The following is a 14,583-nucleotide window of genomic DNA, read 5'->3' as shown; positions in this document are numbered from 1 at the left end:
TTGCTTATTTGCGGATTTGCAGCTTAGTGGGGAGATTATTCTGAACGAAGACTGTCCAACTCTAAGCAGTTTAAACATGTGTAGGTGTCTAATTGTATTTTTCCCTTGCATGCCTTCTCTGTGTGTAGATGGATAAATATGGTAAAGCATTGAACTACGCAGACGGCGCCCTCTCTTTCATTGAGTGTGGAAATGCGATGGAGCGGGATCCTCTTGAGGCCAAATCACCATACACGATGTACTCGGAAACCGTCGAGCTAATTAGGTAGGGGTTACATGTGAAGTTAGTACTGTACCATATTTTCCGCTCTTTAAGACACTTGGGACTATAAGGCGCATCGATAATAAATAGCCTCTTGTAAAACTGCTTTCATATATAGGGACACCATAAGGCGCACAGACGCTCCATTAATAGCTGTGGTTGTGTCGTGCATCCACTAAGTGCAACTAAACGAAATGCAATACAATACAAAACAGCGTTATTTATTCAGAGCTTTCACAACAGCAGCTGTAACAAAGCACTGTAAATTACAAATAATATGTCCGAGAAATGAGTTATTGACTGAATCTAAAACTAGCCAACCTTGCCCCCAAAATTGGCTGCCCAACCAGCCCATTGAAGACAACGGACAATAGAAAATCTTTACAGTTTTTTTTCTGTGATATTGCTCCCCCCGCCCTCTCTCTCTCTCTCTCTCTCTCTCTCTCTCTCTCTCTCTCTCTCTCTCTCTCTCTCTCTCTCTCTCTCTCTCTCTCTCTCTCTCTCTCTCTCTCTCTCTCTCTCTCTCTCTCTCTCTCTCTCTCTCTCTCTCTCTCTCTCTCTCTCTCTCTCTCTCTCTCTCTCTCTCTCTCTCTAGGTATGCGCTGAGGTTGAAGAACTTCACCAGCCACTCTGCCACCATCGCGGAGAAGAAACTTGCGGTGTTGTGGTATGATGAGCATTTTTTTAAATCTTGGTGCATTCCATTAAACGTTGATGTTCGTTCATATTTTATTGTCGTCTTGTCACATGTAACCAGCCTCTGTTTGTTTGATAAAGCAATGTTTAACAAACAAGTCATAGATGACTCACTCACCAAGTGCAGGAAGTGAGGGTTCACTTCTTCGTTTTTGATGTGATGATTATGAGTGGGAATGCGAATAGTTGTCTCTCTGCATCATATGAAACTGATTGACTGGCCACCAATCCATTGTGTATTCTGCATGTTCACCAATTTAGCTGGGATAGGCTCCATACAACCCTGAAAGATAAGCATTATGGAAAATGGATGGACAAATATTTTGACGGGAGGCGGGCGTCTGACTGACAAAGAAAATGTTGGTTTACTTTATTGTTTGATTTTGTACAGCAGGTTAAAAAAATCACGTCCACGTCTCCAGCTATGCATACTAATGGTCGTTGATTAGTTCAATCAACTACAATCCCCTCGATGCATAAGCAGTTCCTCTTTATTTGTCATTCCTTTTAGATTCATATCAATACTACAGTGCACTTGGAGATGCAAATAATTGTTACTCACATAACAAGCACGAGCGTTTTTGAAAAATACTGTAAATGCTACAGTACAGTGAGAAAATGTAGCTTACCAAAGAGATGTTTAAGAGTTATTTTGCTCTATGCTCTTGCTCTTGCCTTATCAAGTTTGCACACTTTGCACAAGGCTGAATGAAATACTTTGTGCTGTTTTGCTGTTGTTGCTCATAAAAGACAGAAGATCACATCTTTTGTGTTGCTGAAGCCAGTTCTGAGAAGGAAAAACATTCACAAACAGGGATAGTTTTCTCAATGCTATGCATGACAAAATGATGCCCAGGTGTGACAAACTCACGGCGTTGCCAATCATGCTCATCTGTTTTTTTAGCCTTAAAAGTTTAAATCCAGCCGTTGTTGACATGTCCCACTCACTGGATTCTCATGGCTTTGTTTTCCAAGGGGCCACAATAGCAAAATCCCAAATGGCTACGTGAGATTGCTAATGTGCCTTTTGCAAGTCAGTTAGCCTTACAATGTTACATCTACACATGTTTTAGGTCTTTTTGCCTCTGTTCTGCTTTTATTTAATGTTTTTGTTTATAAAAGGGAGTGGGGGTGATTACAGATGAACACTTTCTATGTTTTTGCTTGTGCTTTGAAGGTGCTCATCCGACTACATTATTTTTTTTTTCTCATTGACAGGAAGATAATACTGTTTTGAGGATAAGGCTTTTACCGTGAATCTTTCGAGGGGATTCATCTGCCTTCTAATGGTTTTGTTTCCATAGTAACCGCTGTCTATCTCTGCTGTATCTGCGGATGTTCCATCTGAAGAAAGACCATGCTGTCAAGTACTCACGTTCATTGATGGAGTATTTCAAGGTAACACACACACACACACACATACACACACACACACACACACACACACACACACACACACACACACACACACACACACACACACACACACACACACACACACACACACACACACACTCACACACACGTTTGATGGGACCTTCAATTCGTCTCTAATGTTCCACTCTTTGGGTGAAATCATGCAAAGCCAATTACTACACATTTAATATTCATTTTCATGGTGCTGTGCGTGAATTTTCCGTCGCATTATTAAAATCCATGCTTTCTCTTTGATATTACCACATTAATTAGCCCCATCAATCATCAAAGATGATTGTTGAGTTTAATGTACTTGTTTTGATTAATTATGTGTAGTTTAATTAATTACTGAGGATGTCATTATCACAGTGCTACATTTCCAGTGATGGGATTGGATTTCTGGGAGGCAACGGATGAGCAATTTGTGGGAACTGCGCAAATGGGTGTATGTGTACGTGTATGCACGTGCAGTACTCAAGCTGTGTGCTGAGGAGATGAAAAAACAAACAAATAACATTACATTGTCCTGAATGAATTCTTCCTGCTCCAGTATTATGTACACAAATTATACAGACAATGTGTATCAAAGTGTAATATCAGGTCATGAATACGCAAGTAATTTCATTGTGTTTCGTAAGAAAGTAAAATGGTGGTGAGGTAATCATGTATCTTCTGACTTTCTGCTTTTTTATTCTTTTCAACTTCTTATCCAACTGTAGTGGACTATTAGATAAAAAAAATCTAAAGTTCATCAACTTGCGATGCAGTTTATAGGAGTGAAGCATAACTGCCCCGTAATATTTATTTTGCAAATGAATCACTATCTACTCTGTATCAAATATAAACTTTGCGAGAAATTGTAGTTCTCATAAAAGAAAATCTTAGTTCAGAAATATTTTAATTTGGCATAGCACGCTTTTAAATGTGACTATCCCTCTTTAACATACTTTTAAAATATTTAACCTGTCAGGGAATTTTAAACCATACAGTGACAATGTTAAATCCAGTCCAAAATATTCATTGTTTCATTGCAATAATGTATTCAATGCGCCCACACTAGTTTAAACACAGCATTGCATTTGTGGAATATAAATTGGGAAGCAACATCCACCTTTTTTTAACCTTCTACGGGGCTCCCACTTTGCCACTTGTCGTCTGAAAATTACATCCCAGGGCTCAAGTACTGACCGATCAGTGCTCACCTGTTTTTCTGGATTTGGTTCGACGATTGTTCGCAAGTTGAGCCCTGAAGTTTTGTGACGTCAGCGCCCAGTGACAAAATGGCCTCCTGAGATCGATAAAACCACGTTGATTTTGCTGCTTGAATCAAAGTCTCAAGGGTGAACGATGAAAATAGATGTGCTAAATATGGAATGATTACTCTCGCTCTCTCTAACACTCTCTCTCTGGACTTCTATATGGCACCTCATGGCAAAGAGCTCTCTGATGATCTGGAAACAAAAAACAAAAAGATATTACTGTGCTACAACCCAGAAGACACCTTTGGCATACAATTGTGCTCAAATTTCTGAAGATTTTCTTTTCCCTCGTGTGTTTCTCTGTGTACTAGAACTCTGCCAAGAACTCCCATCAAGCACCCTCTCCCTGGAGGATAAATGGAAAGTGAGTGCACATACTGTATACAAACAACACACACAAACAATTTTGAATTTTGAATTCACCGCCACTGCAAAATACTGGGGCGTCCTTAACAATCTTGTCAAAACAGAAGTAAAGAAAGGGATTGATTTGCTGTAATTGAGAGCAGGAGAAGTCTGGGGGGCTGTCGAGGGCTGGCTGAGGTGCGATGGAGTGGGTGGTGATAGATAGAGGAGAGGCACAGAGGGGCTCTGGGATGTGAAGCTAACGAGTTTGAACAGCTCTAACAGCGGGACGCGTGTGTGAGGGACGTGTGCGTAACCCAAAACCTACAAGACTGTGGATTTGCCGGGGTCGCGGCCAAAATCACAGCAATGATGTCAATGCCAGAGCAACACAGATTTTTCAACGTGGAAGCATTCACTTACTTTATTGTAGACGCAACACACTTTTTTGGGTTTGGTGATGTAGAAAATGAAGGTGTTCATTAATAATTAATCAACACCAGATTAAACAGTAAACATCATGAAGAAGTACAAAAGTAAATACAGGACCTGCTGTAAAGGCAGCCGCTGTCGCGGCTCTTGCAGTCAAAACAACAACAAAAAAACTAAATAACAAATAATGTGACACAACACAAAATACACAGTCATTTCATCTTAAGCACTTTCTGCACCCACTTTGTTGTATGAAACAGTTCTAAATGAAAGACGAGTGGATCAAAGCATCCTTTTTACCAGTGGATCAGGGATGTCATGATGAAATGTGCATGTGTGCTACAAGCTAAATGTTGAAAGCAAACACGAAGCTGTAGCATCCATTGACAAAAAGAGACTGTCTCACATCTCCTGTCCCACGTAAATCCGCTTTGATTCCAAGCTGCGACAGTTCCGCATCGGCGCTCATGCTCCTTTCTTCTCATCGCGGGCTCAAGCCATCCAGCCGCAGACTGTGCAACAGCACCGACCTTTCGGCTGAACAAAGCTGGGCTGTGAAAATGCTGCCCATTCCAGGCGCAAAAAAAGCACAATCATCCTAGAGCTGTCCAGCGATGACAGTCAAATAGCACAGACATTCCTCCCAAATCAAAAACAGTGCTGCCGATAAGGCGCAACTCCTCAGCAGTCTCCTCCTTGATGAATGTCGTGGCCAAAAATGCTGAAAAACAATCTGTATCCATTCCACACGACGCACAACAACTCAAAGTGACAAAAGATAACACAAAAACAACAAGGCTCGTGAGAGGACTACCTGGGCGCCATCCTGGACTTCATTGCATGTACATAAATTAGAGTGACACGATTTACTGGTGATTCACTAGTGATTGACACACACCACAGACAATACATGTCATGCCTAAATTGGTTGACAGCCAATCTTTATTCATTTTCATTTTTGTCAAAATGGAAATTATTGGATTTGTTGTGTTTGTTGATTGGGGCAAAGGACATTTTGTTTAGAATATTACATGCCTTATTTGCAAAAAGACAGGGGCCGTTTTTAAAGTGTATAATGTCAAATGACAGTACGAAATGCGACCAGCTGACATGTCAAACAAGATTACGGGGTAGGAACGCACTGAGAAATTGAAGCAGCTTGAAGCTTGGTTAATTTAACAGCAGCACTATTTTGCAAGCGCCCAAGAGCCAAATGAGAACGCCACAGCGCTGATCGCAAAGCATTCCAAACATTACAACGGCGGTGATTTTATGAAAGACTGCATGATGACCACGGTGAAGAAAATCTCTCCGAAGAAGCTGAAAGAGTTTGCCAAAATCCACCTGGCATGTAACAAACACAGTAGCGCGATGAACTGAATTGAAAATTCTTAGATTTGTGTTTCAATCACTGCAGCCCAATTCGCCAATAAATACCATGAGCTTATATTGAATAGTTTGAATGGCACGGCCTAACAGCCTCTCCGTATATCCCAGGATCAACGGGACTCCGTCTCCAGTTTCTCTCAGCCTCTCGCCAGCCAGCGGAGGAGTATCAGGAGGTGCACCGATTTCATCAGGCAGCATAGCTATTCCACAACGTATCCACCACATGGCGGCCAGTCATGTAAACATCACCAACAACATCCTGCGTAGCTACGAGCACTGGGAGACGGCTGACAGATTGGCCAGCGGTAGTCAAGGTCGGAAAATAAAATGATATGATCATTCTACATTCTGGTTTTGAAGCAATTGTCGAAAAAATAGGTAACCAGTGATGGGAAATTGTGATTTACGAAGATTGTTGAAGAATTGAAAAAGAATTGTCCTGCAAGAGAATGTGCTTTTGCTCTATTATCATCACGACAAATACACTTTTGGTGATTAAGGGCTTTATAAATGTGACTTGATTTGACACTATATTACATTAAAAAAAAGATATTTTTTTGTCGGACAATATATTGTCTGAAACAACTTTTTATTGTGGCAGGCCTAACTGCTTCCTGCTTAGCATGGACTATACTTTGAAGCATTCTCAGTGACCTCACGAATGAGATGAAACTCTCCATGTCCATGCCAAGTTGTTCGTAAAGGATGCACTTTTTCCCTTTTTTCGCTGAAGTCTCCTGAAAATGAGCAAATGAGCTTTCTTTATTCACAATGAAAGATACATTTCAGAGAAGGGCGTTCTAGTTCTTGTTAAAGCCTGTCGTCATTCCAAATCTTTCACACGGAACCACTCCCTTGTGAAAAGGGCTTTAAAAATGACTGTTGATGCCACAAGGTGACAGTCAATCACGCCGTGGGTGTAAATGACGCTCCTCAACTCACTTCAACAGCGAGATGTAACAAAGCCCTACTTTTGTCAAAATGAATCTCGTAACTCATTTCAAAAATTGTTCAGAAGCACCAATTTGGTGGCCTGAAGACATAAAGCGAAAAGCAAAAATCATCTTAAAATTTGAAGAGTGTTAACTCTACAGCTAATATGCATGCTTAACTTCTCATCTGAGTCAGTGAAAGAACCTCAAGTGTAGTTCAGTGTTTCATCCGGAGTGTCTCTCTGTCTCCCTGCAGAGTTCTTCCAGGAGCTCGACTTGGCGATGGAGCCTTTGAGTCAGCAGAGCGGCATGACCGAGCTGGTCCGTTACATCAGACAGGGGCTGCACTGGCTCCGCATTGAGGCGCACCTGCTGTAGGCGCTGGACCAGAGCCAGCCATAAAAAAAATAAAAAAGGGAAATTGTAAAATGGGCCTGGGAGCTAGAACTGGGATCTGTCAGATGACACACACACAATGACGCTTTAGTCCCCGCTGGGGTCCTTCAAATGACTCAACATGCAATCATACAGTCGTGGCATTGACGAGCTGGATTAATTGGGCAAAATCAATCCCCACTTAGGAATTAGTAACGACAAGATTTGAATGTGACCTACCGAGTACAAATTAGCATAATGGAATTGATGGGACTCTTTGGGGAGACAACAATTATTACGCAGTTTTCAATTCCTCCCTGAATAGAGATACAGTATAAGTTTGATGTATTTTTAACGGGATGAGACCATTTTTAAAAACAAGTGTTCAAGCTGCTGTGTTTAAAGTGGATGACTCTTGGAAGGACGTTCCGTGGAGGAACATGTTGTCTGATACTGATCCAGCTGCTAAAGTACCTGGTCCAATACACTAATTAGATAAGTGGCATGCAGGAAAATGCAGCTACATAACAAATATTCTTTTAACAGAAGACTAACATCTGCCGTGTTAACGTACGACTCAATTCTCCTGAGATGTATCGTTTTCCTCACAAAATTTACCAAATGACCATTGTTGTTGTTCACAGTCAATCTGCATCTTTCTGTTGGCACTGTAATACTTTATTTACAATCGCGGATAACAAAGTGTCTGAAGTTGACAACTGTTTTTCCGAGATTGCAGATTTCCGTGCAACTTCATCTTTTGATAGTCCTTTGCACTAAATCCAAACTACAATAATTTGTAGACAGCCCCTCTTTCACATTTTTTTATTGTATTCCTTTCATTACTTTATGTCATCGTTGTTCCTAAATGCTGAATTTGTTTTGTTTTTGGACTGCTGGCCAACCCAAGACACGAACCAAAAATGCAGGCTTACCAGTGGAGATAATCAAATTTGGCTTCTGACCTTTTCTCTCATAGTCTTAAGTAAAATAGTTCACCAAAGAAAAATCAGTCTAGTCTTCTCAGCGAACACTAAGAATGACGCATTTTTCGATTCCTTCATTTGTTTCTAGGCCTATTTTCTTGAGGGAAGTTGCCTCAGTTCTGGCTCCCACGGTAACCCACCAACCTAGCTAACTGTCCTAAATTGGGCATGAAATCCAAGATCTCCTCGTCCTACCAAGAGACTGTGCGCCAATGGCAAGTTTGCAGAAAATTGAATCAGATGAAATCACCACTGGACATTTTGGTCATTTGCTGTGTTGTTCCATGTATACGTGTACAGCTGATTGTGTCTAGTCTTTGAAAAATGACTGGACGGTAGTGACGTTTGTGCTCCACGATAAAGGGTCTGCGACTCCCTGCGGACAGTGATGTTCTTGTGTTTATTGTTGCCGTGGTTGTTTGTGTCAGTTCAAAGTGACCGGACAATTGAATGATTTAAAACAAGATATCGAACATCTCTATTCCGTCGTGTGTGTTTTTGTGTGTGTGTTTATATGTTTTTGTTTTTTTGTGCACAAGAGAGAAAGAAAGACAAGTATGTCTTTGTTTATGGTTGCATTCTCACAACAACAAATCCGCCACTTGAAAATTCAAATCTTCTTCCCGTGCCATGTTTAAAAAAATGGGGGGAGGGGGGTGATAATATATATTTTTTTGGTTGTTGTATTGGTCTTTGTAAATCCAGCTCATCGAGTGAGTGCTTATGTTTTCAGTCATGTAATGTGCTGAATGTGTTTGGAAGACAATGCGGATGTGGAAAGAACATTGAACAAAAAAGAAATTTTGAAAAAAAAAACGTAAGTGCCTCTATTCATGTCCAGTGGGAATTGCTCGATTTATTTAAGAACAAATAATGAATCTAAATGATTTTCCATACCATATTGGTACAAATATGAGATTGTTTTTTGTAAAATCAAATGTTTCCATGAGCTTTTTACGGGCATTTGCTGTATGATGACATTGAGGTTCGGCTTTAAGAAAAAGACTGGTCGGTGATTCAAAGTGTCTAATTTCCATTGTTGTTTTTCTTGATGTTTTGACGGTTCGTCTGAAATGCCTGAAACGTTGCATGCAATAAATGGTAGCGTCAGACCAACAACTACTTGTGTCATTCATTCATTCACCGAACCCTTTTATCCTCACTCGGGTCGCAGGGTGGGTGACATTCTGAATTCACACTCACACTGAGGGTCAATCTGCCATTCATTTTTATGGTATGTGGGTAGAAAGTGGGAGAAAATCCACACAGGCAAGGGGGAGAACATGCAAACTCCACACAGGGAGGCCAGCTGGAATTGAACCTAGTACCCATCCATGTAAAGACAACGTGCTAAGCATGTGGCTACTGGGCTTCCCTACTTGTGTCATGTGTCTGAAAATGATCGGAACTTCTGTTCAAACATCCCCCTTGTCTCAAAAAACTTTCTACAAACACAACAGCATTATTTCTTGAAATATGTATGAGATGCATTTATTTATTTTATTTGTTTGTTTGCTTATGTTTTTCTTTGTTGTTTTTACAGAAGTTAATTTATGGTTGTATAGCAGGAAGGTCTTGGCCTAACTTTCTAAGGGTCTCTGAATTGAAGGTATCTTTACTCTGTCCTGCGTCGGTCACAGATGAGGCGGATTTGGGATTTTTCAAGACCTGCCAAGACCAGGCCTTGACTATATTACTCAGTGGGAAAGGCAGCACTTGTGCTGTGCTATCTTTCCAGAGTCTCCCCTGAAGCACCACAAGATTTGTTGTGCTAAATAAAGCCAATATGTAATTCTACACCCCTAACTATTTTATTCCTCACTTTTTTGAAGCACCACTTCTTCCATATTTTGCAACTGATTCTCACCGTTCGCCACCTCAACCCATTCCAAGGATTTACACCAGGGGTACTTCTGTTTTCCTAAAATGTCATGTTTTTCATCCAAAACCTCACCATTCACATTGATGGCTGCCACTTTGACACTACCAGTATTCAGATACACGCGTCGTTCAAAATAAGAAAAATGCCAACATTAGTCTGGAAGGAAAGTTAATGTTAGAAACAAAAGCGGGACCTTGAAATTTTGCAAAGGAGGAGCACGTCTGAAATCTGCTGCTACCAATGTATTCACAGTCAAAAAAAAGCCACCATTAATGGATCCTCATAATTACACCATTAATTTTAATGAATAAAACCTCTCACAGGTGCACTAAGTGAGGTCTGTTTATTATAAAGATGCCTTCCATTAAAACAGGCGTGTTTACCCTCTTCAATGGATACTTATTGCAATATTTATTCAGCTAGCCTCCTTCACAGGCTGTATTCCATGTATGTATTAGAAATGGAATACGTTTCATGGTGAAAGAAAGCTCACGTGTGAAGGAGGCCAAGAGAGACAATGAGACGTGTCAACATAAGAGAGATCTCAAAGTTGTAAAGAGTATGCCTTTCACACCTTTCCTATTAGGGAATTGAATTTTGATCATGTGCATCTTCATATCAATCAACTGATCAATAAAATTTATTTTGTGAGAACTATTAACCTCCGTAGTGTTGTTAAATTTTAGATGTGGACTGATCTACAACCAAGCCCGAAGTAATGATGAAACGTTCAGGATTTGAGTATCAATGCAAATGTTAAGGTTTCTGCGGACCGATTTAATTACTTTGGTGTATCGTTAGCACCATTAAGCTGAGCAAATCTGTTTCGGAATCATATTACGCTTTGCAAATGCAGATGGTGATTGCTAAATTTAACCTCAATCCATTGAGTGATATTTTCTAATTCATTCCATGACATTTTTAAAATTGTCATGCATCAATCATCTGGCTCTTCAAAGAGCCGACAATTTCAGCTTGCAAAAATTTATCAGAAACACACACATTTTTTTTTTCATTTGAGGAGTCAGGCATGCTTTTTCATTAAACAAGGTATCTAATGATTAATAAATAAATAATTACCTTGTAATTTAATAATCGATTCGGTGTTGATTAATCAATTCATTGTTCAAAATCAACTCACGCTTAAAAAAATAAAATAAAATCATACATGCACACCTACTGGGTGCCCATCATTGCCAATGAAATGCACAAAGATGGTGCACTCAAAGGTAGCTGCAAGGGTTGGATTGTCAGTAGATGTGAGTTGCCTCCTTGTTTTTTTTGGCATTTCCCCTTCAGTTTTTCTCTCCTTGGACCATGACACTTTCATAATATAGATGGCACTAGTTAGTTCTATCAGCAGCCGCTGTCTCCAGTGTGTTAAGGTGGAACCCGCCTTTTTTTAAAGACCTCAAACTGATCTTCTAGCCTTTTTTTCCACCCTCCATCTGATCATTGTCCCTGCCGCAGCTGCCTTTAGAGGACCTTTCGTGGGATACGATTCCCTGGCATCCTGAGCAGGTAGGCTACCAATCAAAGATGATCGTTAGCGATGGTGGCACACATGGACACACACATACACACACACACACACACACACACACACACACACACACACACACACACACACACACACACACACACACACACACACACACACACACACACACACACACGCACGCACCCACACGCTTCCATACAACTATCGAGTACATAAAAGAAAGCCAGTGTTTGTGTGATATTTTCAGTCAACTTATTTGTTTATAAAGCGACTCTGCTGCTTGTGGCGTCTTTCATGAAATATTGCATAATAAAAAGATATGAATCAATTCCCACTTAGCTGGAATTACTCGTCAACAGGGAGTGGCAATTAACTGGAAATGTATCAGACTTAATGTTTATTGGACAGATTCAAAGACAAAACAAAAGTTTTCTATAACTCAAGCGGAAAGTGAGCTTGCATTTATAGATTCTGAGCTCAGCTTTTCTCCAAACACACACACACACACACACACACACACACACACGCACCATCTCTCTAATGTAATTGCGTATGTCACCGATGTTAACAGAAAAGCAGGGTGGCCTGCCAAGCCACGAGCCCATAGTGGTAATGTGATTAGCTGTGTATGAATCATAATGAGAATGTGACAAAGACAGAGTGGTTGCTGCATAAAGGGCAGCTACATACGTGGGGAAAAAAGGAGGTAGCAGGTAAACACGAACATAATTGTCAGTGGATCAATGTGATTATGAGAGGAGATCACTGCTCGGGATGATAAATATTGATCCGATAAAACCACCGAGGCACATTTTTAGGCTGCCACAAGACACCCGCAGTGACCCAGCGCATTCTATTCATACAAAGAAATTGTAGCTGAACTGCTGTGAGCTAAATTCACTTGGCAAAATGTTCATACAATATCTAATTTAAAACAGATTATTTTCTTACAGACAGTCTGACACTGTCTTTAAGAAAATAATGTGTTTTAAATTAGATATGAAGTAGACAAGATGATAATACCGCTGTTCATAAAATATGAGGATCAATCTGGCTTTAACTTCGAATTGCAGTTTTGTACTGAGCACATAAAAGACAGCAAGGATGCCATTTTGCCTTATAGGGAAGCATTAAAGGACAATCGACGTCTCCGGACAAGTTGTGTCCATAATTTGTAAAATGGCTTCAAATGACTTCTACTGAGCGTATTTTACAATGATTCCGCCGCATACAGCTATATTTTACGTTTTAAGACTCGCGCTGACTATTCCAGAAGTCTTGTTTTTGAGTTGGTGACGAGTCCTCACCCTACGTCACTGAAGGAACGCCCCTGACCGAAAGAAGGACACATTGTAGCAGTCCTTCCATCATGTCAATGCATTTTGCTGTACTTGTTTGGTCTGAAAATTTCGTGTTGCACCAAAAAGAGGCAGAAGAGGGCGACAAAGCTCCGTGTAAGGAATTAATCAGCCTGTGGAAACAGGCTGATTAATTCCTTACAAGGAGCTTTGTCGCCATTTTCTGCCTCTTCTTTGGTGCTACATTTCCCCCCCTCCTATTGCCTCAAAATGGCACGGAATAAATTATTTAATCGATTGCAAACATGAATGCTTTCCTCTTCAGAACTATTTGAATCCTATTCATAACTGGATGAGTAACAAGAAAGCATATTTTCCGAATCTGAAGCCATTGTTTTGATTCTCCAGCAAGGCAAGATGTCTTAGGGTGACACACGAACAAGGGGGCGGGACCTTCTGAAACTCGCCACTTCCGGGTTCATTTTTTTTTGCAGCTTTAGGACACTAAGTCACTTTTATTGGTGTTTTGCATTTGACTAAAAATATCATACTGTGTGTTTTGGGTATTTTAGATGCTATAAAACGTTTTTCTGATGTCAGTTAGGAAACAAAAAAAGTGATGTCGGTTGTCCTTTAAGGCGCCAAGATGACAATTGTCAAATTACTGTGAAAACCTTTGTGGAAGGTTATCGTATTCATTTCAAAACATGGCGGGTTGTCTGTATGCCTTGAAATGAGGTGGTGAGCAGTCCAGGCTGCGCTCTATTTCTCTACTAAAGTTGAAAACAGCCATATAGAAAATGTTTGGTCCATTTGATTTTTGGGGGGGGCTTTTTAACTCAAGCCATGTGCACCTTTGAATTTAAGCTTATGTGCCAGAAGTAAGCCACGGCCATTTTCACTAAGACATTTAATTAGATGGCTTCAAAGTGCTGAGCTGAACACACGAGAGCTCGAGTGGCTCAAGTGGAGATTTGAACAGTTTCCTCTTGCCATCAGGCCTGGCAATGTGATGAGGAAGTAGGAAGGATGAGACGGAATATATTTGTGCCACATGATACAAAACTCCACGCTGACCACTGCAATATTGTCGATAGGAGGCTACTTCAGTTTCCATTCCATCCATTGTCATCCAAAGTCAATTATCAAACATGGCAAGTCCATATAGTGGCATTTGTACCTAGCATCGCACCCTGTGTGGTAACCGTTTCACACACACCTTTTTTTTGTCTTTGTATTAGAGTGGCATTTTAAAAAGTAGTGGAGGTGGAGAGAGAAAGAGAGAGAGAGGCAGAGAGGCAGAGAGAGAGAAAAAGAGTGTTCACTTTTGAACATTCACGGTCACAGTCACACCTTGGGACAATTACGAGTGCAATTAACCTAACCTCCATGTGTTTTGGGTGTGGGAGGAAACCGGAGAAGCAGTTTATCAAGAGTGCATGGTATTGAAATCTGACCTTCCTGTGCTGACGTGGCTGCCTTATAAACAGTTGCCAATTATGAATTTTGAAGCTTGAACGCAAATCGAGATGCCACATGTTAGATTTGTAATTAGAGATTGCATCTGTTTTGTAGATAAATATACAAGGCCAATACTTTTTCCCTTTCTTGGGTTTTATTAGCTGTGTAAGCACTACATAACTCACGCTATTTTGTATTGTCTTGTAATTTGTGCCCTCCACACCCATCTGTCATTCTGCTTCCCTTGCATTTATCTTCATTCCTGCTGTGAGGTAAAGGAGCTGCAGCTTCATCCTCGTCTGTATGCTCACATTCTGGGCAGGAAAGAAGGCAACGAGTCACGTCGATG

The 14,583-nt window shown here is 40.6% G+C and overlaps 2 protein-coding genes across 7 annotated transcripts in view; one reads left to right on the top strand and one right to left on the bottom strand.

Moving 5' to 3' along the window:
• The window catches only part of aff2 (ALF transcription elongation factor 2), a 127,911-nt gene extending 113,820 nt beyond the window's left edge, over positions 1-14,091 (top strand). For both annotated transcript variants that reach the window (XM_088989481.1, XM_088989480.1), the window contains exons 21-26: positions 129-265; positions 858-929; positions 2,263-2,356; positions 3,945-3,997; positions 5,908-6,113; positions 6,988-14,091. In XM_088989481.1, coding sequence (XP_088845607.1) covers positions 129-265; positions 858-929; positions 2,263-2,356; positions 3,945-3,997; positions 5,908-6,113; positions 6,988-7,109 — 684 coding nt within the window. In that variant the 3' untranslated portion in view covers positions 7,110-14,091. The remainder of the gene's footprint in view (positions 1-128; positions 266-857; positions 930-2,262; positions 2,357-3,944; positions 3,998-5,907; positions 6,114-6,987) is intronic.
• ids (iduronate 2-sulfatase) overlaps positions 1-14,583 on the bottom strand; it is an 81,233-nt gene that overhangs the window by 59,514 nt on the left and 7,136 nt on the right. The window contains exons 13-17 of one of the 5 annotated variants that reach the window (XR_016114149.1): positions 14,420-14,548; positions 3,756-3,825; positions 3,577-3,662; positions 1,588-1,745; positions 1,077-1,241 (exon numbers count right to left, since the gene is read on the bottom strand). Coding sequence is in view for 2 of the 5 variants with exons in the window: in XM_088989483.1 (XP_088845609.1) it covers positions 14,465-14,548 (84 nt within the window). In the remaining 3 variants the exon portion in view is untranslated. Of the gene's footprint in view, positions 1-1,076; positions 1,242-1,587; positions 1,746-3,576; positions 3,826-6,285; positions 14,549-14,583 lie in introns of those variants that run through there. The other 4 variants (XR_016114148.1, XR_016114147.1, XM_088989483.1 and 1 more) reach the window with 4 other exon arrangements.

The sequence above is a fragment of the Hippocampus bargibanti genome, linkage group LG02 (genome assembly GCF_051943395.1).
Source record: "Hippocampus bargibanti isolate YZ-2025 linkage group LG02, ASM5194339v1, whole genome shotgun sequence".
NCBI classification, from domain to species: domain Eukaryota; kingdom Metazoa; phylum Chordata; class Actinopteri; order Syngnathiformes; family Syngnathidae; genus Hippocampus; species Hippocampus bargibanti.
This window is presented reverse-complemented; position numbering and strand designations above follow the sequence as displayed.